The sequence below is a fragment of the Brachycentrus maculatus genome, unplaced genomic scaffold (genome assembly GCF_059751285.1).
Source record: "Brachycentrus maculatus isolate JH-2025_06_01 unplaced genomic scaffold, ASM5975128v1 h1tg000378l, whole genome shotgun sequence".
In the NCBI taxonomy this organism is placed as follows: Eukaryota; Metazoa; Arthropoda; class Insecta; order Trichoptera; family Brachycentridae; genus Brachycentrus; species Brachycentrus maculatus.
The window spans coordinates 1,216,741-1,241,413 of NW_028281127.1; the positions used below are offsets into that span (position 1 = coordinate 1,216,741).

Sequence of the window (24,673 nt, forward strand, 5' to 3'; positions counted from 1 at the left end):
GGTTTTATTATTATTATTATTAAATAAAGAAAGGGTACATATAAAAGTAACTGTGATGCACAAATCTCTACTGAGATGTTTCTACTGCATTACTAAACATTTAACAATTGTACCAAATACGTATGTACGTATTCCTCATTAAATACTTTAAACATGTGTGACGTAATGGCCATTTGAGCGATTGCGTTAGTCCGACGTGTTACAACGGCGCGCGGCGGCGGCGGCCATCCTTAGAGCGAGTGCTGCTGGAAGTCGCAAGTCGCCCTTCACAGACCCGCTGGCACCGTTGCCCTATCAACTTTCCAAAACTCTACACACCTCTTTTTGCTCGGCTATTTACATTTGTGTTCCCAACCGGTCCGTTTTAAAAGTTGTGAAACTCGTCACATGTTTAAACATACGGAAATTTCACAGAATAAAACACATTTAGTTTATTACTTATATATTTATACCGCAAATACATACCTATAGTCTCAAAATCCTATAGTCTCAGTCGAATTTCACTAGTCTTTATATTTATGTACAATCTCTGAAATATTTAGAGCTACATTTATGACATGTATCTTCACCAAGTGTTCACAATGATTTGGATACTTACGCTACCTAATTGAAAACTACTTAATTTTAGAAAAATAGTATTAGAAGAAATTAAATTAAATATAATATAATTTATTAATTAATATATAATAATATACATATAATGTATATTTAATTATACTTTTAAGTTTGTGATTTTAAACCGTTTAATTTTATTTGAAACCTTTAAGTTTATATATCAAAATACGGTGACAGGGTCTTGATTTCTTAAGCTACGATAATTTAGTAAAGAAAAATTGAGTTATTTAACGGACAAAGGCTAAAATATAAGGAAGGGTTTTTTTAAGATGTAAATTATTTTGATGCACATTTTATTTCCTTTTAGATTTTAGTCTTAGTTATAATTTGAGTATTTATTATATAATGTACTTAAATTTGCTAAAGAGAGTATACACTTTCCTGAAAAATGTAAACCTTAGTCAATTTATATTATATAAATATATTATCCAACTTAAGTAAAAAAAATGTCAAAAAAGGCTATTCATTTAGTCGTACGTTAGAACTTAAAAGTAATATATTTATGATAAAAAGCAGCCACCATTACGTACAACAACGTAGGTAGAGTTGAGAATGTTGACATCATTTTTCTCTTTAAAAGGGTATTGATTTCACCATGGCTCAGTATTACAAGTGGTTATATCAGGTTGAAAATGGAACGGGTTTCCATGTTCTGGTTCGATCTTAAAATAGTACGCGTATATAACTTACAGCTTTATATAATATAATCTGGAACCTAGAACCCGCTCCGCAGTGCAGCAGTGCAGCAGTGCATGGGACGGTGCGCGGTGCAGCACGGGGCGCAGCCTAGAACGGAGCGTGAACACATTAATAGCCGACTAACTCGACGGCTGATGCTGGTGGGTGCATCAACGCTACACCTCTCGAGTGCCGTTCTTACGGTGAATCTTCAGATTCGAGTTTTAACGCGGAAGATATATAGTGTACGGTCTTGGGAATCGCCGAAAAATAATTATTTCTTTTCTTTCACGTACATGTTCCATGAAAAAGAAGACCAAATTTCTAATTTAATTTAAGAGAAATCTATAGATCTGACGACGTACCTAAAACTATCAATTGAGATTTATATATATTCGTACATCAGAGTTGATGTATAAGGAAATGCATGGACGTTGATAAAGCGATGTTCGTATGTAAATGCATATTTTATTATATATAATAGTATCGCGTTTCTATCTTCTGTGCCACCCTCATGAATAAGCGGTTTGATGGTGATTTACGCGGAACAGATATTTATATTACTCAGAATAGATTATTTAGTTATAATGTTTTTATTTACAGTCAAAGTTTAATGAATCAACTATAAAATGATGAATGCAGCGGAATCGCGTTGAATGTATCCGACTGAACTTACAATGTTGAGAAAAAATATGTTAATGAATTCGAATAAACTATCATAAAAACGTCATAATATCGTAAAGATTTTCATGAATTTTCTCGAGTACGTACAAAATCACATAACATAAACTCCGCGACCGGTTCGTTAACTTAGCATATTGGCTTCATTACATACGAGTATAAACGTCCGGTCGATTTAAAAAAAAACTTTATCATAAACACTTTACTCACCTCGATTTCGGGGACGAGTCATCAAAAGTTACGAAATTGCCGGCCGAGATACCCGAATCTCTGACCAAACTGCAACGGATTCACTTAAACCCGAGTTAAAGTAAAATATATTTAATGATATTCTCTTATTTTACAGATTACTACGGATTCTTGGAAATTCGCTGCCAGTATCAGGGATGCGATTCGTGATTCTAAAGTAGCTACATGCATAAACAGAAATGTTTCCATTGACAACCGCATCCACTTGAAACCTTGGTATCAGATACCTTCCTGATGTTTGTAGATATTTAATAAAAATGCATAAAAAATGATAATATCGAGCGCATTCTGATAGCGGAACCGGTGAACGCCTCGTTCTACTTAACCTATCAAAGGTTTAACAAATGAAGTACATAACTACTATATATATATATATATATATATATATATATATATATATATATATATATATATATATATATATATATATATATATATATAAATATTACATTTGTAATGTAACTCAAAAGAACTATTAAGGCGCTATTAAATGTATTCAATGATCAAAACTCTGAAAATTGTAGCAAGCTTCTCGCTAATAAGAACGAAAATTTTTCAACAACAACCATAACGTTACATACTTTCACCAGACAACGAGAAAATGTATATGTAAAATGTAAGATTACGATTTTAAAAAAATAATAAGATTTATATATAAAAACACAACTATTGTGTAATTTGCTTTTCTTCCTGAAACAAAATTAAAATATGAATGTAATAGTATCTGGAATAATGTAATTAGTTAAAGTAATTCGTTTTTAGCGAGAAGACTCGAGAGAAATATGAAACTGAACAACATTTTAAAAATTTTATTGAGATACGTAAAGCGATTGAAGTTTGGCGTTAAGTCCTGATCGAGTAACGGCGTACGTGTTCTCTACTTTATGCATAAATAAATATAATGGATAATAATAATAATTCATTGGTTGGAAAATACTCGTACATACGTAACTGCAAGGTTCCGTGCGCATGAAATAGTGCAGTGTATGTGACTCGGTGGAGATAAAAATTCATTTACAAAAACATTCCTGTTTATACATTGAACGGCAGACAGCTTGACGCTCGGTGCCACATCCGCTACTTGTCAACATTGGGCGCGGGACAGCCAACAGCAAGCTGCAAAAACTATACTTAGTAATGAACTTATTGCATCAATAATAATTTAATAACTACGAAGAATCAAATGTATTTTTAGTACATACATACATTTATTTGTTTGTATATCAATGTATATATGTTGTGTATGTATGTATCCATATTTAATAATGGGCATCCCATTCTTCCCACACACACCCCTATTTGTAATGCTTGTTTTTCAAGTACATTTCGAAGTTTTTATGAAAAAATATGTTTTGTTCATTTCTCTCTTCAATTTGATTTATATTTTATGTCACATTACAATTTTCCGTTGATTTCAACGAAACCCGAAAATATTTATTTTTTACGATGTTCTTTAAGGTGTTTTGGCTTTGTGAATAGATTAAAAAAACTCATTTGTGAAGATCGCATAAGTTCTTCAAATATAATTTTTAATATTAAAAAAATGTATATTTATCATTGTTATATTTATTTATTCCAAATAATAAATACATGCATTCAAAAACATTTTCACACGTTTCAACATGATGAGGCTGCATGTCCTCTTTTAAATTGGGACAGAGAAGATTAAAAAATAAGCAGAACTAAAGATTTACTAAAACCATACATTTGTTATTTTACAATATATAAAGCTAAACACATTAAAAATAAGGCATCCAAACTTCAAATCACATGAATGATGTATTCAAACATGATTGCCCCGAGATAATATTTTTATTTTTTTAAACACATTAAAAGTTTTTTGAAATCACCAGATAATAACTGCAAATTAGAAATATACTTCAAAGAGTGAATAGTATTGATTTAGCCTACTTTTTTAGTTACTCCTCATATTTATTTCATGATAAACGTTTAAATATAAAGATAAAGCTCGGTATTTAATCCCCATTAAATGCGTATTTTTATAATTTTTTAATGTTTCCAAATCAAACAAAATTAACACAAGTATTTAATTTTTATATAATCTATAATAACTCTCTACCATATACCATCTACCATAGTATATATCAAGTTATGTACTAATAAAATGGAAAATCAGCCTTCCCTATCCACTGTGTTGTATCGAGCAGTTCCATCTCTAGCGGAAACCGAACCCGGTATAAGAACTTCTCAGAACAAGACTAAAAAAATGGGTGTAGCTCGCTCAGAATTGTTCAAAACTCAATAACTTCTATTGGCGGGAGGAGGGTTTTTTTTTACCCTTTGCCCCTCTAAGACCATGACTCTGCGACACCTCCTGCCACACACACTTAGCAACAAGCCTGGAATTACAGCCCTAATACTCAGCGGTGGGCTGCGGGGGCTCGAAGGGGCTCGCCCGAGTCCCTTGTTAAATTTGACTTAGGCCGGCGAGCCCCTTGTTAAATTAAGAGAAATCGATATTCTCTGATGAAATCAGTACACAAATGCTATTTCAGTGGTTGGTTTGAATGTATTATGAAACTAAAAAAAATGTTGCCCTTTGAAATTTCCCGAGTAATATATTTATTAGGGGTGCGCAATAAAAGAGACCTATCCGTTTTTTCATTTGTTGAATTAAAGAATTTTCTACCATAAAAATAAAATAAGACATTATCTATATTTTGTCGTTTAATGTGCATATTAATATTTTTTATTTCAAATTATTATGTATTTTGGATAATTAAAATCAAATTAAACACCATCCCTCACCCTTTACCCTCCACCCGCGAGCCCCTTGTTAAAAATTGGCAGCCCACTCCTGCTAATACTCCATGAGCAAAAGACGAGTATACACGTTATGACATAAGATCACATCTCGAAAACGACGCGATTACACGCTGTGTGATTTGACCTTAGAACATAGAACCTTCTCATTCCTCTTTTGACCTAGGATGATCAGATCATAAAGCTGGTCATAAAAATCAATCATAATACAACATGATTTAAGTTACTACCACAACGCGGATTTTAAAATAAAAAATCACTAGAAATTTATATTTATAATAATAATGCGATCGATAACATCAAAAAATTTAATCTTAAAATATTAACCAATTAAAAAAAATACGATTAATATTGATACTTTTTCATTAAATCTAGTTAATCGGTTAAAATTTTGAAATCAAATAGATCATGTTTATGAAACATTAAATTTATCGGTTAAAAGTAATAATTACGAGTATCTCTGGATTTAGTTCCATTTAATCCAGATGTTTATTACTTGTTTACATTTCCATAAATTTTAGATCGTGGCAGCGTTTTAAATTGAACAAATAAATATCCATTTTAATTAGGTACACATAACTGTTCTGAAACCTCTTAGTTTGTCGCTAAATTGGATCGATTCACCATATTTATTGGTTGATATTGGAGATAAGACCGTTTACGAATTAATGAAGGCAATATATTGGCAAACGGGTAGAAAGTCTCGACTGGGGCCATTGCGTAGTGACTTGCCACTTGCGATCGATAAATTAGTACCTATCGACTTTACTTACTTACTATTGTGAATTGTGACAAATGCACGAGTGTAATCTCATAAGCTGGTAATGCGCCTCAAAACCTTAATATCATTTTTTTATATAAATACCATTCAAACATATTTTAATAATAAACGTTTTTCGTTAGATTTTAATAATTAAAAAAGAAGATTCAATAAACTATAAGTTTTTTATTGGTATCTCAACAAAGATGAAGAATTTTTTTATGTGGATTAATGAAGTCTTGGTATTTACAGGGGTCAAGATGTGTCATTAGTTGAAATGATCATTTCATACTTTATACGCTCTGTATTATTTACTATTCTACCCATGATTGAAAAAAATGTTACTAAAATTGAATTAGTATGTATTTCAAATAACAGAAACATATCACATTTTCCAATACAAACTTCAGGGCGTGAGGCGTTCATAAAAAATATATATTTTACAAAGTAATAAATTAATAAATCATTTCCCTTTTAAGAGATGGTTGTATCTCGGTGTCGCTATGCACGTTCACGAAAATCCGAATGCTTCGCGTAATATTATACGAGTATGTATATGTATAGAAGACCGGGGTGAAGAACATATGTATTTTGTTGTCATTATAATTTAAAATAATATTATTATCAAACTCTTTTTGCAAGGTCCTCCAGATAAGAATGTAAAATAAAATGGCGTTGTATAAATACTTCCGACTGGACGATAAAACAATATAATGGCGGCCATACGGAGATAACTTAATCATATCGCTTATTTTACACTAAATTAATCAAATGTGCTTCCACAATAATAATATTTACTGTTCATTATTCACGGTTCATTCAATACAAGACTAATATTTTTAATTGTTTTATATCGTCATATATACCTTTTTTGTTCTTTCTGTTAGCGCTTTTCGACGTAAAGAAATGGAAGAAATAGAAATTCGAACGAACGAGAGGGACATTTTTGCTTTTGTTTTTGAAAGCGTGAATTTTATTCATATTCTCTTCTGTGTTTTTATACTCAGCGTCAATCTCCAAATAATAACGCTTTTCGACGCATTGTACCTTTCGCAATATAATAATTTGTACGATTACCTGTATACGTTAAGGTACTTATTTATCAAATAAACTTATGTATTTTAATATTTTATGGTTTCATCGTGAGGCATTTATTTTGAACTATAAATTTTAGATCTTTCTGATTTGTGTTACCAATTGGAAAACATACATTTAACGAATCAAATATAAAAATTAAGACAAAGCACAGGCAATCATAAACTCTTCCACAGAGGACTTGTACGTATCAGCAGTAACCACGGGTATACATACAACCTAGTGTTGCCATTATATACCCTAGTATTGCTACTATTCTCCTTATTCTACCTATTTTCCTTTTCTAGATAGCATTAATATCCACCTTCCTGAGCTTCTTCACTGACGTCGACTGTATCCTATTAAATATATACCACTCCTAGATCTAAGATCTGAAGCCCGGGACTGATCACCTTGCCTTCACGTTATAACTAACGATCAAGTCAACAACGCGTTGATCGGTGCGGATAGAGATCAGAAGAATATTATAAACAAATCAATTTCATGAGAACCAAATTATATTTGTTGGAAAACTAAAAACTAAGTCCAGCAAAGCTCAAATGTTTGTTAAAAGCTATGCACGCATGTTTAAATACCCGTGCTACATTTCGTGACTGTGTAGTCATGTCTTGCACATTTGAAGCTGATGTCTGGCGCTGATAAAGTACACAACTGTACTTAAGTACACATTGCACACATACAAGTAAACTGACCTAATCCAAAATTTACCACATCGTATTATATATGACATCTTTCTATCTCCGATGAAAATAATGTTATGTAACTAAAAACAAATTGAGGTCGGCTTACATGGGATATATTCATCCACGTTTATGAACAAGCTCCTGATTTTTATTTATTATAAATAATTAATATCTGCATAACATTTGGTACGTATGTATAAGACAATATTGAATATATTTTATGATCCAAAGTAACGTTTGTATAATTATCGTCTATAGATAGATAGGTATGTTACGGTTCCACGTTCTACGGAGTGTTATTATTGCGGTCATCCATTTTACCGAGATAGCGAGTGTTTACATAACTGATATATTTTTCAACTTTGCACTAATTAGATTAAAATGTCACCCGCTGACCCCCTGTACCCCCTCAACTCACTCCGCTATTGACAATCGACGATGAAAACAAACTAACTTAACGATTATTTTTTAATGAATGGAAAAAATCATTTGTTCAAGATTTGTAATGGCTATTTCATAGTGAATTTCTTTTGATTAATATTGAGTCGGAGCAAATTAAAGGAGGATATATTTAACATACCTATGTAAGTATGTATCCGCAGATAATTATAGATGCTCACAACATTTTGGGTGCGTCCAGATCTTTGTTCACAAATCTGGGTTTCTGCACTTAGGATGTATTCTTACATTTTAACATATCAACACAAATGAAGAAGAATATGGAAGTCTGGGTATTTACTTAAGTGATATTTATTTAAGCGATCATTTTATACGAGTGTAATATTTACCATTCTAGCCATGATCGACAACCACAGTATCCAAAATTTTGGAACTCGTACGTATATCATAAATCTCATGTCGCGTCATGTTTGAGTTTGCGGCATTATCATACATGATGAAAAGTCCGGAGACAATGTAAAATTAGCTCATATTATATTTACGATAAATAATTATATATATACCTACAATAACCACTTATTCGCCCTTGGATAAAAATGGTGAAAAGGTTTTTATGATGCCACGAAAATGCTGAAACATGAAATATCATTTCGGAGAAACTCATTCCTTTTGTATTCAAGTGCTTAAATATAATATCGTTCTTGTAAATATTGTTCCGCTGCGAAAAGATTTATATGTTCCCCACTTTTCTTAGAATAATCCATTATTATCAACATGAGCAGGCGAGTGAGTTGCGAGTTGGCAGAACCATTATAAATAGTGGATCCCGCCAAACATCAGATACTATACACAAATACACATGGTCGCGAGGATAATGCAGCGGAAAGAAGTTTTATTAAAAATGCAGCCACTATAAACATAATTATCTCATTTCAAATTGCATTAATTAATTACACATTTTTTCAGTTATTAGGGAGGAGGGAGCCATTGGTAATCTAAATCCTAATTTCCTGGATTACAACTCCGTTAGCCACCATCTTGAATTATGTATATATTCAACTTAAAACTGAATACAGTAATTGCATACTAAATGCGTAATTCAAACAATTATTATGTGATATCGATTTCATTTTACTCGAATTTCTCTTCTTCTTTTTAGGTACCTATGTATATACCATAAATATCGATGTTAGAGAATTTATACAGTGAAATTTTAAGGATATTGCATCTAAGAAAAGGTTTTATTAGTTTTTCACTTACAATCATTAGAAATTAATACCTATTTTTAACAATGAGCCGTTTTATGTTTAATAAAAACACAAATATACATATTTTTAATTAATACTAGTTTATAACTGCATATTTCATTGTATTTTTTTCTATGGAAATACAACTCTAAGTTGTGTGGATGTTTTGAAAGGTCAAACCGTTATATGTATATTTAACAGACTCACAAACCTCTTTGAAGTTTGCATAAACTCACTGGCACGAGTGTTTATAGAAGTCGTGTGCAAACAAAACATTATTTCACTTGTTACCTTCTGATTGATTTATGAGTTAGAAGTAATACACCACACCATACAAGTGTGCTTTAAAACAGACATTAAGTGAATTGTAATATTTTATTACAGTTGCCCTATTATATAAGTATTTATTTAACATATACGCGTACATCAAGTATGATATTGGGGGCATTCAGTCTTCCTGTTAAAAGTCTAACCTTGTTTTAAAAAATCCCTACACAAACGGATATAAACCAGATTGTTACCCGCTGTACCTTGCACCTTGCTCCAATCGATTTAATTTAAAATAAGTGATTACTAAAACTGCCCATCACTATTTCGAAACGTCAAAAACATATTTTTTTAACATGACAACTCAAACTAATCAATAATTTGAAGTTTCCAAATCCATAATATTGATAATAAAATAATCAAATGTTTTAAAACAATTAAAATAACATTTCGTTAAAAATAACGTTTTTGGCACATATTTTTTGGCGGGAAAATACTGCAAAGGGTGGCGTCAGTGCGTGTTTAAGAAATAATATTTTTTGACTCCCCATCGTAAATCTTGGGGCATTTGTGCACTACACGGAATTTTACCGTCCGGCAGTCCGGTTTTGAAAACTGAAAGCGACCACGACAGATTAGCGTGATCGAATTTACGCGCAACGTGTTCACGCACCGATCCGAAGAAAGCTGGACTAAAGCACAAGCCAATCATCGTTTTAAAACGCTAACTGACGTGCCGGACGGTAAAATTCCGTGTAGTGCACAAACGCCCTTACGATCGACATTGCGGCACACGCATGATTGGACAGTGCACGTTTGGGAGAAAAAGGAACACGTTTTAATATCATTACCAAATTAACATGATATTCCTGCTCACTTGATGATGCAATGTATCGCCAAGTGTCGAAAGTGCTGTTTTTAGTAGCCTAATTTTACAAATAAAAAAAACGTGGAATGAAATTATTGTTTTTTTTATATTTTTATCTAGAAAAATATATGTAGAATCTAAAATAAATCGTAATACATGTAGAGTATGTTAAATCTGATATTCTTCCCGGATATATCCATACCCTTCATATGTACGAGGGCCGACCCAAAAGTAACAATAAAAAGTAAATTTTACACACTTAATTAAATGATTTTTTTTTGAAAATTTACACACTTATGTACCATGTTATGAGCCGAAAAATAAAAAAAAATGGTTAAAAACGGTAATGTTTGGAAGTTTTTTTGACGTTTTTAGTCTCCCGATTTTTACGTTTCGGCGAAATTTTGACGTAAACAAATGGAACAGCGCGCAAACATTAAATTCTACTTCCTGCTAGGCAAATCACCTCAAGAAACACTGAAACTGCTTCAAATGCAAACTGCAAATTCAAGCTTTTAGAGCATCCTCCTTACTCTCCAGATCTTGCTCCTTGTGATTTTTTTCTTTTTCCTAGGATGAAAAGGCAATTGAAAGGAATGAGATTTCAAACAATTCAAGAAGTTCAAGAAGATTCACTCAAAGCTTTGAAATCAATCAGTATTTCAGAGTTTTTTACTTGTTTTGGGCAGTGGGAAAAACGCTGGAACAAGTGCATTGCGTGTAATGGACAGTATTTTGAGGGTCAGTAAAGGTTTTCAATATTTTTTATTTTATTTTGTTTAAAAAAAAATTGTTTTTAAAAAATCGCTGAAACGTAAAAATCGGGAGACTAAAAACGTCAAAAAAACTTCCAAACATTACCGTTTTTAACCAATTTTTTTTTATTTTTCGGCTCATAACATGGTACATAAGTGTATAAATTTTCAAAAAAAAATCATTTAATTAAGTGTGTAAAATTTACTTTTTATTGTTACTTTTGGGTCGGCCCTCGTATATGTACATATTCATATGTACATACGTTCCTTAGAGTGAATACATTCTCCATAATCAAAATCAAATAATAATTATAATAATTTTATTCCAGCTTGACTAAGCGTTAGGTGCAATGCTTAGTCAGACATATTTTGTTTACAAGTACATGTACATAGTATTATATAATAATAATAATAGTAAAGAACAAAATGTAATTCACTGTATTTTTAAAAATTACTTCATTCTGAAAATTTACAGCAATAAAAGATTTTTTATTATAATTTCCTTTTTCCATTAAACTTTTTGTCACTTATTTACAATTCATAAAATTAATTGTTAAAATATGTATATACATGCATTTTTCTGTAAAAATATATTAAATAACAATGTTTATATTACAAATCTTAAAAAAATGTATCTTATGTATCTTATGTACATAGTATTATATAATAATAATAATGGTCAAGAAAAAAATGCAATTCACTGTATTTTTAAAATTACTTCATTCGGAAAATTTACAGCAATAAAAGATATAAATGTTAATTATATTTTAATTTCCTTTTTTCATTAAACTTTTTGTTACTTATTTACAATTCATAAAATTAATTGTTAAAATATGTATATATAATACATGCATTTTTTCTGTAAAAATATATTAAATAACAATGTTTATATTACAAATCTTAAAAAAGGGTCTACTGCTTTATAAAAATATACATAAATGTTATCAAGTATAAGGTTTGATAATATACTGAGTTTCTATGATTAAAAAACAAAATAAAATTGCTAGAAAACTAATGTAGATGACTAAATTACTAGAATGCTCAATAAAATTCTTAAAAGCACGTAGATAATTAAAATCACATTTATTGAAAAATTAATATTAGTAAATAGACCTTTCATATGTCATTAGACATGCTAACAAATTGTTAATGAAATTTGATGTTCTTATGATTGACAATTAGACTATGTTTTTTTTAACTGTGATAACAATAATATGAATATCCATGACGTTAGTATTAGTGTGCCCAATTTGAATATGATTTATGCCATTGGAAAAGTTGGCAAAGAAATTGTACGAATCATTATTTGAAATGTACGACTGGACAGACAATCCTTGATTCTCGGAATCAACGACTAAATCTTCATACCCCATAGCTCCGGCCGCATCTGTGGGTCCATCAATACCATCAGTCCCAGCGCAGAGTATGGATACATTAAACTCCTTAAGTTCTTCAGATTTCAATTTCTCTAAATGGAAATCATAAGAAAAACATAGCGCTAGATGCTGATTTCTACCACCTTTCCCCGAACCGGTGACTCGAACTGTCGGTTCTCCGCCAGCTACGAGACATAGTCCCTTCGATCCGTGATCCATGTTCACTTCCGATAACTCCTCAATCGCATCAGGAAGTATCGAAATGTTTTTCAAATGCTTTAGTGTCAATTTAGCAGATTCCTTATTAATCAATTTAGATAACAACTTTATTATTGTTGAAATTAATGTTATATATTCTTTGCTGAGATCAGCAACATCTCCCTGAACTCTATCCGACAGTAAAAATGATTTGTATCCTTCAGATATTGCTTTGTTACGTGCTACGTCAATGGCGCACAGATTGTTCGCCACAACATAGTTTTCTACATTCAATTCAGTCCAAGGAATGTTGGAAACTCCGACAGGAGATTGTAAAACATAGTTTATTGAAGCGGGAAGAGATGAGCATAAAGAGTATTTTCTTAATATTTCCATTGCTTTAGAGGGATCATCCTCATTTTCAAATGTAGGCCCACTCGCTATGGAAGCCGGTTGATGTCCAACAATATCAGATAAGAGGAGAGTAATTACTCGGGCCGGGTGGGCCAGCTCCGCTAACTTACCGCCCTTTATTGCGGAAAGTCTCTTTCGAACTATGTTCATCTCTACTATATCCGAACCAGCTTTACTTAATTGCTTTATTAATTCACATTTATCTGCGAGAGTGACAGGAGGTAGTGGAGACGTGAGAAGAGCGGATCCTCCTCCGGATAGCAATACTAATAATAAAGAATTCTGATCCAAGTTCTTTAGTAAAGTCTTTATCTGTTTTGTCGCATGAACGGCTTTCTCGTCGGGCATGTTATTTTCCGCTCCTTCGTATAAATCAATTGCGGACTTAGGGTTTACGTGATACCTTTCGGTTATACCAGTGGGGATGCTTATGATACCCTTCTTCAATCGAGGACCCAGTACATTTTCCACTTCACTAGCCATTTCTAGAACAGCCTTTCCCCCACCCACCATATAAACGTCTTTACCCTTCATATCATAGACAGTGGAAAACACTTGCAGCTTGTCTTCATTTGCTTTGAAGTGAAAATGTTCTTGAATTATTTTTTTCGGTTTCACTGATGAAACTGAATCGGAAAACACTGAGTTCATAAACTTATTTACCTGTTCTCCCATTTTTAAAAACCGTAATGATTTTTTAATATGCATTCCGCATGAGCAAAAAATAATAATCTGATAAATAAATCACGCGATAAGGTTATCAAATATAACGCGACCAAATTAAGATTAAAGTATCTTAATATAAAGATAACACAAATAGTAAAAACTAAAATACTAGTCTAAAAAATACTAACAGTAAAAAACGGACCAAATTAAACAAAACTGTCAAAAATCCTTGCCAAATGCAGTTGAAAAATACAGAATTCAACAAAAATAAAATTGCGATTGAAAAACTCCCGGCTATTTTGACGTTTCGTTCGTTAAGTTTCCGAAACAACTGTGGCTAAATTCGCATTACATACGTGTAATTTTGACAGTTGTTTCGGGATCCCTTGTCACAAAATAATTGTATTTATGTAAATAAGTATTTATGATTTGTACAAATCATGGCTTCTTTGCGAGAACGGCAAATAAGTAGGATTTTTTTGTAATTTCAAGCGTTATTTCACATTTTATCGATTCTAATAATTGTACAAGTTTTTGGTTAGGATTGAAAAAAATGTTTTCACGGAATAAACATAACTGAATTCAATAAAATAAAACTGCATTCAATTTTAGGTGCTTTGAAGCAGATGTTAAATTTGAACCAGATACCTAATAAAAGTGCAGCTAATGAACCATCGTGGAAAGTGCTGGTATATGACAGAGTTGGGCAAGACATCATTTCCCCACTTATATCTGTGAAAGAGCTCCGGGAACTAGGTGTTACTCTCCATGTGTATGTATCATCAGTTTTGGTCTCCTACTTCACAATCTCATTTGCTTCCTTTAGATCCATTATTCTTTATTAAATTTACCATTTGATTTCCAGGTATATCTATTTGCCTTTATTTAATTTTTTTAATATGTCATCCTTTTCTATTTTCTTTATCCATTCTGTTTATTTTAAATTTTGGAAATTTTACAATGCCTGCATTTAATCAATATAGTGTTCTCTCGATTGTAAGTTACAAGAAGGAAAGGCGATCAAGTTTGTGTTAGATACCAGACCTGGTACTTGCTGCACAGTCACAATGGAGAGATAATGGATATCTATGAGTTTGTCATTTTTAAACCGATTGTCAATCCATTTTTTAATGCATGGATATTAAATACACACTTTGGTAGGGAATAAGTTTTTTTCTCTGCGCAGGCACCTTCATTCGGAGCGTGACCCCATCCCGGAGGTGGCGGCCGTGTACTTCTGTTCACCCTCTGAGGAGAACCTCGGGCGGATCAGTCAGGACATGGAGAATGGGACGTACGACTTCTACCACCTCAACTTCATATCCCCCATCTCCCGGCAGAAGCTGGAAGACCTCGCGGCCTCGGCGCTACAGTCCAACTGCGTTGCCAATATACAGAAAGTTTACGATCAATATTTAAATTTTATTTGCCTGGAAGATGACTTATTCATTCTCAAACATCAACAGTCAGATTCGCTATCTTATTATGGTATGTATTTTAATGCAATCCTTTCCACTAAACAAAGCCAATTAAAAACCGCCTGATTTTTATCAATGGTCGATTTTTATGGTCACCTTTGAATCCTATACTGGACCAATATTATAAAGGTTTAGTCACATCAATATATAATCTACTTTATGCTTTACTTAGTTAAATGTTTTATATAATATCTCAAAAGAGTTAAAGAACTTTTTTCATAAAGGAATTCGGAAGACTAAACATTTACACAGCTTACAATCTGTCGTTGGTTGGGTCAAGTGATCGCTTTATACACCGTGTAACATTTTATCCCCATGCTTGAACAACCGCATTAATTTAATTTATGTTCGAGGTTACTACTCCCATCTTTAATATTTGTGTGAAGTAAATAGAGCAGAAAGCTGAAGAAAAATAAAAAGTTCTTCCCATACTTTTAGATATCTATAGATATCTCAATAGCATACCCCAAAAAATATTCACTTTATTTATGTATTTAATATTGTTATATTTATGCATTGGATAAAATACTAAACCTCAGATGATGGTTTTTATACAAATGGTTCTTATCTTAACTTGTAGTATTACGCAAGTTTATTTTAACATTCGGTACACTTCAGACTGCTGAAATAGTATATCAAAAATAAACTAAAACACTGCTATTTATCATTCATTCAGTTTGAAAATTCACAATAGCGGTCACTGAAACACCAAGCACTAGAGTTATAAATCAGATCATTTGCTCTATCGATTATGCACTATGGAAATGATTTAACAATGAAATATTTTATATTTCAGCCATCAATAAGGGAGATACAAAGGATACTGAAGTGGAAAGTATAATGGACAGTATGGTGGACAGTTTATTCTCGCTGTTTGTCACATTAGGTAATAAAATATAATTCGTAATAAATATTTTATCACCCTTGGAGAATGTTGATATGGTTGAGAGAAAACCCAAAAAAAATCCTCGTTATCTTCTTTACATGTAGAAGTATGAATAATCTCACAAATAATAATAAAAATCAATCTGTAAATGTTCCTTTTAGGAATGCTCAGTGTTATAAGTTAGTGCTTAATGACAGTTTACCTCCACTTGATAGCCTTCAAATTTGTTATGACCAGTACTGTAATTGAGAGTATATGGGATTACGTTTTATTCTCACAACTGTATTCTCAGAAATAGTGTTTATCCTCCAATTTTATATGTTTTATTAATTCCATAAAATTATATTAGTCTAAATGCTTTGTATTCAATTAAATTTTCTCTCTTCTGATCCTCAGTGTGATATAGTACAACAGGGGAATAATATATTATAGGGTTAAATTTATACCTTATATGGATGTAAATATAAGGTAACAGTATTTATACTATACCAAGAGTATGTTAAAATATATCCTCAGTGAAGTTTACAGCTACAGCACTAGTTTCGACCATATTTATATTGAAGTGGATAATATGTATATATTTCACTTGTTTTAAATTATTTTTTAAAAAATGCATTGAAAATAATCAAATGCAATGTTACATATGTATTTGTGTTGTTAGGTAATATTCCAATAATTCGAAGTGCAAAAGGAAATGCCGCAGAAATGGTGGCTAAAAAATTGGACAAGAAATTGAGAGAGAACTTGTGGGACGCTCGCAATAACCTGTTTCACGGCAATACTGGACAGGTGGGAGCATTCAGCTTCTCCCGACCTTTGCTGGTCATCTTGGACAGGAATATGGACATGGCTATACCACTCCACCATACCTGGACATACCAAGCCCTAACCCACGATGTGCTCGATTTATCACTTAATAGGTTTGTTTCATTTCAAAGTGTATTATTCATTCAGCCTTCATACCAGAAATTACCTTGAATATTTTTCTTAATTCTTCAGTTTTACATATTTCAATGAATATAAAGTAAAAATTCTAACGCTGAATATTGAACAATTGTAATAAAAATAAATGTATCCCGCAAAAGGACATAATGCTAAAACGAATTCTTAATTAGTGCCCAAATTAATATAACAAAAATGTATTAACACGACTAACTAAAACAGTATATGGCCCCACTCCTACTACCCCCCTTGCCCGCAAATCATTGTAATATACTTATTTTCTATGTTTTTTTATTATTGTTAAGTATTATTTCTGTTATAAAATTACACAATACATATACATATATGTAGTTTAATCTATCAGGAATCTATCAAGATAGGAAGAAACTGTTAACATGCAGCATCTTTGAGCGCACAGGTTTAATAGAAAGCATGTATATCATGCATCCCATATCAAAACAAGCCAGATACACAATAGGTGAAAGACTACCTTTTGTGCAAATTTTTAACAATTAGAATACAGGCAATAAAAAAATATTAAAATTTTCTATGTTCATTTTTTTTATTATATATTTTAAATTTATGATATCACAGGGTGGTAGTCCATGAAGGTCCGGCCAGTGGTGGAGCGAGAAGTAAATCCCGCTCCTGTGACTTGGACCTTAAAGACAAATTTTGGTCCGACCATAAAGGCAGTCCCTTCCCCACTGTTGCAGAAGCTATTCAAGAAGAGTTAGAGAAATACAGGTAAGAATTTTTATGATATTAAAGTAATTCGCCAGTTCTGATTTGTAAATCTAAAATAGATAGCTGCTTGTGAGTTCTCGTGTAAAAATCATTAATTTGGGGATTATTGTCATAATTAGACACCTAATATGTATTTAATTGCATACTATTAGGTGAATTTCTATTATGGATAGTGAAATTGTATTAATTTTACTTTTAGAAGGCAAAAGTTCACTTAAATATTTGTTATTGAGAGAACTTCACTAAAAAGTTATTTATATGTAAGTTCAACTGTCTACATATCCATATTTTTTTTAAATATAGAAATATGTATGTGTGTTTATTCGATATGCACAAACATTTCAATTTAGTTTAAAAATAGGAATTAAGTTGTAGCAGAGTAGAGGAAAAATTGTATTCTGTATTTTTTTTATTTTTGTATATAAGACACAAAAATAAGATAGACAAAATATTTATTAGCCAACAATAGATTTCTGCTCCATTAAAACAAATATTGACCCAGAGGACTGTACAAAATATTCATCTCTTCGAGTTGACATACGTCGGAGCTCAGCACTCCTCGACTTCTCTTTGTTTCTGACATTCTTGGTGATCTGATCTCTGATCAATAACCACCTAGAAAAAAATTGCTGTTAGGTTGTGGTCTCATAGTTAGTGTTACTCCGAGTCAGAGTTCCTATGTGCGAGCTCACTCTACCACATGATTTATATTTTTAACAACAGACTGCTTAGGTCTATGAAAATAGTATTTTATAAAATTTGTTATATTTTTTTTATCACACCTACATACGCAATTTAAAATAACTTATTGAGATTTTCTGTGCCGAAGACACATTTTACAATACCTACTTACTTAAAAAGTTATTTTTTTATTTACTCGTCTGTCAAGAGTAAAACAACCATAGATGACGTGGCCGTAATATAGTCTATTTAATTTCTACCTACCGCTATTATCTATTTATAAATAGCTCTTTTATCTGTGGTTTCATAATTTAATGATTTTATGGATAATAATATAAAGCTTAATTACATAATACATACCCAACGTTTTCTGTGAAATTGATTTTGTGGTTCTTTTTTTGAGTTTTTTTCTCATTTATATGATGTGTGTATATAAAAAAATTATAAATATTCATATTTAATTTAAAAATAAAAACAAGGTTGGATTGTGATTAGTAATAATCAACCGAATAGTCAAATATAAATATGATCACTTTCCTAATCAAATGTCTCTGATAATAAACCTCTAGCAGATTCTGCTCCAGACCGCCTAAGAGACTTGAGATATGCTCATTCTTAACAATCTGATGTAATCACAAAATCGCTTCATTTTTTAATTGTAGGTCGTCTGAGGAAGATGTGAAGAAATTAAAGAGCTCTATGGGTTTAGATAATGACAGCGACATAGCCCTGAGCATGGTGAGTGACAACACTCAGAGACTTACCAACGCTGTAAACTCTCTTCCACAACTCATGGAGAAGAAGAGACTCATTGATATGCATACAAGCATCGCCACAGGTAAAAGAGAAAACTTTCAATTACAGAGGAGTAATAATAGATGACTAAGTATAGCAGCAATGGCTAGGGTATTTGCGGTTGTGTAACTGAACTCGTTTGAGCTTTTGTAAGTTGGACAATGTGTACGAGTCCCTCGAGGCTCACTAACCTTCTTCTTTTTCCTGGCTCCTTCCCAGCTTATTGTCCTCATATACTGCTGGGATCAGCTCTCCTCGTCCTCGGGTTATAGGTCCTTCTGTCCTGGACAACGTCACCTAGGCCATGCCATTCTCATGTTATCTTGATGTTAACTTTCTCATGTTAACATGAATCATGTTATCTTTCTACTTCACCCATGAATTCCTTGGTCTTCCTCTAGATAACTTTCGAGAAAGACCCATTTCTATTGCCGGTTAACTACATGTTGGGGTTCTCTGCGTCCTATATGCCCATACCATCTCAATTGTCTTTCCTCTACCTTCCTATTAATGTCTGTTACGCCCAGGCTTCCACAAATGCGTGAACTCTTTATTTTGTCTCTAAGAGACACTCCCGCTGACCATCTGAGCATTTGAATTTCAGCAGATTCTAGTTGCCTAGAGAAACATCATCCAGCATTCGGAGCCGTATAGGAGTGCGGGTCTGAGAGTTCATTGGGGTTCACTAACCAAAGTAAACAAATTATAAATATGTGGATTTTTGCAATATAATTTTTCCATTTTCCCTGTATTCCCACAAGTGTACTTTGATAGCATTTTTAATTACAAAAAATTTTCTTTTCCTGCATACAATCCCTTTATAGGGTATTATACATAATCTAGTTCTGAATGTCACAAAGTTTACTTAAGTAAAGAGTTTTCTTTACTTAGTCAAGAGTTTACTTCTATTTTGATATATATTCTCATGGATGTAACCACAACAATAAAAAAAAATATTCTTTATTTATGTAACATTTTATATTTATTTTGTAATATTTTCGTAACAGGTATCTTGGAAAACATAAAATCACGAAGATTAGATTCATTCTTTGAGTTAGAGGAGAAAATCATGAGTAAAACTGCAATTGAAAGTAAGACACTGTTGGACCTTCTGAATGACCCATCCGCAGGCTCCCCGGAAGACAAGATGCGACTCTTCATGATATATTACATCTGCACACCGCACATAACAGATGCAGATTATGCTAAGTACGAAGCTGCGCTTACGGCAGCCGGCTGTGATATGAACCCCATGGCTTACATCAAGAGATGGAAGTAAGAAATTATCTACACTTGAAATTATCTACAATTATCTACTCATTGTTAACTCTTTAACCCGTATGACAGAAAGATAAATAGAGTTATAAACCTTGGTGATTTTACAGGATTTTTTTAATATATTTGGGTACGGTCACGGATAAGTCGCTTTTATCATATTGTATGTACTGTGTAAAATAATCTTGTTTCTTTCCATTGACTCAATGAATTGCCCTGTGTTTTAAATTGTGTATCATATTTGATTCTTCATTGCCTTAACTATGTAAGACCTTATCCATTAATGACATAAATGTATCCTAATTTTAGCTCAAATATCTGTTCGTAGTTATTGATAGGTCAGAGGACATAACAGAAATATAAATAGTGAGTCTTGTACAAAAAAAAAATTCTAAAATCTATTTTTATCATTTGCAGAGGCTACACGAAGATGTCTGGTCAATACGAGGGTGGCGGCACTAAAACAGTGTCCATGTTCTCCAAATTGATGTCTCAGGGTTCTTCTTTTGTCATGGAGGGAGTCAAGAACCTGGTTGTCAAGAGACATGTTAGTATATAAATTGTGCTTACTAACAATAAAAAAAATAGCCTTTTTGCTCATTTTGTTTAACCCAATGCTCTAAATTTAATCAGTTGAGACATTTGCACCATATGTCTCATGCATTTTATACATACTATGATATTTAAAAAGAAATATTACTTATTTTATTGAAAACCGTGGATATTTTATTAGGATAATAGATAAATAAATACAAAAGTCGCGAACCATTTAAAGATAATAATCTGTCCACTCAAGCTTTGAAGGAGATGCCATATTTAATCAAATATGATATTCTTTAAAAACAAATATGTTCAGTGCATACCCTTACTCTAAAACATGAGCGCTCAAGTTCACAAAACATAGTATGAATGGGATTGTGGCTTAATTGACTGGATTGACTTTAGTTGTGGCCTAGATCATTATAATCAAATCTATTAAGATTTTCTTATGGTTTAATATGAAGGCTGCATTGTTAATCACCTCTTTCTAAACAATCTGATAAGTTGATGTTTGATACTCTGATACTGAGCTCGCACAGACTGCGTAACACAAACTGTGCTAGCTGCAGGTAAAGAGTTTCCTGCAACCACATTCGCTGATAAAAATGTGTCTTGCTTTACCATATGCATGACATGCCAAGCAAGAGCTATCAGTATTAGTTATGTTTATATTCCAAGTGTTACATGTATGTCTGAATGAATGCAGAATCTCCCCGTCACGCGAGCCGTGGAGGCGGCCATGTCGGGAGTGTCGGGCGGAGGAGGTGCGGGGGGGAGTGCCGGGGGCGCGGGGGGCGCGACCGAGGACCTGCTGTGGCTGGACCCCCGTCAGCTGCGCGCCCAGGAGGCGCCCGCCACCCCCCGATCCACTCCCTTCCACGAGGCCATCGTCTTCATCGTCGGAGGAGGCAACTACATCGAGTACCAGAACCTGGTGGACTACGCCAAGGTTTGAACTAGAACCTTACTATCTTCTCCTAATCTTTATCTGCATTCATGTGTGAATAAGGCACGCCGTAAAATCAACTTCAATCGCCAACTGGGGGGCAATATTGTCCGTGTTGCGAATCACTAGTTTGGCTAAATGTCCGAGAGCCATCAGTCCTGCTCTTCAGGATATTAATATTAGTATATAATATTATTATTTGGCAAATTTGTTAAGTGTCATTTTTACTAAAAGTGACATTGTAAGGCAGACCTATGAGCTGCATACAGACAGTAATCATTTAAAAAATGTTTTATCGAATTTCATACTTATTCATTTTTTGTAAGTATTATTAATAATTTGAATGCAGAGGTAATCAGAAATTTATTAAGTAATTTGAAAAAACATTACTACAACCAGATGTGAGAAGAAAATACACATTGAAACAACAAAAAATGTGTCTGTATAAGTAATAAACATTTCTTTTCAATTTTAACAATCAAATTGATTAATTGGGACGCATAAATCAGACAATATTACCAATTTTATTTTAAATAAAACCAATTTATCAATGGCCACTCAGTGCAAGATTTGAGTTTCTTTTCACCAGAAAATATGCATTTCATGATTACAGAAACTTGATTGGTTATAATAACTTAAATATTATTGTTTACTTATGTGTTAGTTTTCTCCACTAATAAGTAGAAAATGTAACATTGAAGCATTGTTTGGTTGTTAGAAATGCCCTTATACCTCAGAATAATGTTTGTATTTTATTGTTTCAGCAAAGATCTGCAAACAGCAATATCAAAATTATCTACGGATCTTCTACTTTCCCAAATGCTACACAATTTCTGAAACAGCTTTCACTACTCGGACAAGAGTTACAATAAAATTGACTACCCTGTTTTTATTCATTCGATCTATAGCACTAAAAATAAACATTATTTATAAACTATTAAGTTTTTTTTAAATTTAGTATCCAAAGTTATACTATGTTTTTTTTGTTCACCATAGCGTTTGTTAGTGACTTTTGAATAGAGTAATGGTTGGTAATATGCATAGCTATTTGAATCTACATATGTATTGAAGTTGAATATATCGCAGTCATTCACTTTCTCACGTGTATCTATATGTTTTTAATACTTTATTTACCAATGTAAAATTAGCGTATATTGTAGTATATGTCGAAAAAACCCACTATTTGGTGTTTGGTTGTTTACGGATGGCAGTGAAAAGCCGACTAGTCGACTTTTGGTAGTTAACGTTTTAAGTAACAAAATATTTTTGCACACAGTGATGTTTCACATAGCGATGCCCTCGCATAATGAACATTGCGTACAACGGACTTTCTGTTCGACCATTACGCGACTCACACAATGGACTATATCGTACTTCATCTTGCCGCTTGGATGCCCCAAGGTCGCATGCAGTCAATGCGCTTGTACGATGGTTGATGAATATTATTAATGAATTTATTATTCCTATTTAAATATCTCATATAAAATCTTCAAAAAGATATGTCTTCACATATCTTTTTGTAAGTAAACTTAAGTCTGCGTTAGTCTACCATGCGAGAGTTCTCTGGTTCCAATCCCAGAGGGGTCAAAGTGATTTTTCAATCAAACTTTTTGTTTAAATTGTATATTATTGGACTTGTACACGGAGTGCAAGGGTAATCTTTCCTTTATATTTTATCAAGATAACACTATATACGATACAATGCCGTATGCACCATTGAACACGAATAAGAGTTAGAGAGAGAGAGAAAGAGAAACTCACAGAAAAAAACGTAGAAAATTTGAAAAAAATAATTTAAGTATCTTTTTTATGTTACAGTACCATATTTTATGCTACAGAATTAATTCAATTTTGTTACGGCGCAATAATTCTAACAACTTGAACTATGACCCCAAGCGCCCGCCAGGGGCAGGGCAGCAGGGGTGTACGCGGGGAATGTTTGTGTTATACCCTCATGAGATTGATTTAAAGGAGACTGCACATACTTGTCACTGTACTATCATAGCGAGCTGTTGAATAAACCGATTGCATCCTAATTACGAGTTATGATACCCGACCCCGTAATAAATCAGAAGTGGGATACGAAGTTTGATTGATGGACAGCTAATTTGTGAAATGTAAATTTGTGAAGAGTGATTATTCCAAATTTTTGTGCTTTTTGGGCAAACTTTTGTAAGATAACCAAATAATCCGAGCGTTTCCTTTGTTTGACGGGATAAACAAAGCTTTCTTCTGAATAACGCTTGGTGTTAAACGTTTATTCATCTTAGTACATTATTTTTACACCACATATCGAGCGTTTGGATGTTTTATGCCACCATGTGTTTGAACGTTTTTTGAGTTCCAAGATTTCCACAATTTTACTTTAAATTCACTTTTAAATCTGTACCTACTACATATGTATTACAATTGGAGCATTCTCAGTTGTTATGTGAATGTTTATATGCAGAATAAAAAACAAATAAATGAATAAATGTAAATCTATTTTTTTTATAGGGGGGGGTAGGGGTAGTACCTAAAGGGTAAACCGGTTCTTGAAAATTTTTAATCCCATCACTGGATAAGAGTAATTTCAAGGTTAACCACCCTACCTTTGGGTTATTTTCAGGCATATTTTTTTTATAAACAAACAAAAAAATCACAACGTT

The 24,673-nt window shown here is 32.6% G+C and overlaps 2 protein-coding genes across 4 annotated transcripts in view; one reads left to right on the forward strand and one right to left on the reverse strand.

Moving 5' to 3' along the window:
* Slh (sec1 family domain containing Slh) overlaps nucleotides 1-22,962 on the forward strand; it is a 101,314-nt gene extending 78,352 nt beyond the window's left edge. Inside the window, exons 1-11 of one of the 3 annotated variants that reach the window (XM_088270247.1) lie at nucleotides 10,550-11,067; nucleotides 14,348-14,507; nucleotides 14,922-15,223; nucleotides 16,010-16,099; nucleotides 16,761-17,019; nucleotides 17,636-17,788; nucleotides 19,132-19,307; nucleotides 20,272-20,539; nucleotides 20,957-21,086; nucleotides 21,786-22,028; nucleotides 22,790-22,962. In XM_088270247.1, the coding sequence (XP_088126373.1) occupies nucleotides 10,902-11,067; nucleotides 14,348-14,507; nucleotides 14,922-15,223; nucleotides 16,010-16,099; nucleotides 16,761-17,019; nucleotides 17,636-17,788; nucleotides 19,132-19,307; nucleotides 20,272-20,539; nucleotides 20,957-21,086; nucleotides 21,786-22,028; nucleotides 22,790-22,897 (2,055 nt within the window). In that variant the 5' untranslated portion in view covers nucleotides 10,550-10,901 and the 3' untranslated portion in view covers nucleotides 22,898-22,962. Of the gene's footprint in view, nucleotides 1-10,549; nucleotides 11,068-14,074; nucleotides 14,204-14,347; nucleotides 14,508-14,921; nucleotides 15,224-16,009; nucleotides 16,100-16,760; nucleotides 17,020-17,635; nucleotides 17,789-19,131; nucleotides 19,308-20,271; nucleotides 20,540-20,956; nucleotides 21,087-21,785; nucleotides 22,029-22,789 lie in introns of those variants that run through there. The other 2 variants (XM_088270250.1, XM_088270249.1) reach the window with 2 other exon arrangements.
* Nucleotides 11,604-14,019, reverse strand: LOC148303246 (glycerate kinase). Its single transcript, XM_088270251.1, has one exon. The coding sequence runs from the start codon at nucleotides 13,775-13,777 to the stop codon at nucleotides 12,260-12,262; it is 1,518 nt and encodes a 505-aa protein (XP_088126377.1). The 5' UTR covers nucleotides 13,778-14,019; the 3' UTR covers nucleotides 11,604-12,259.
* Nucleotides 22,963-24,673: the final 1,711 nt, after the last annotated feature.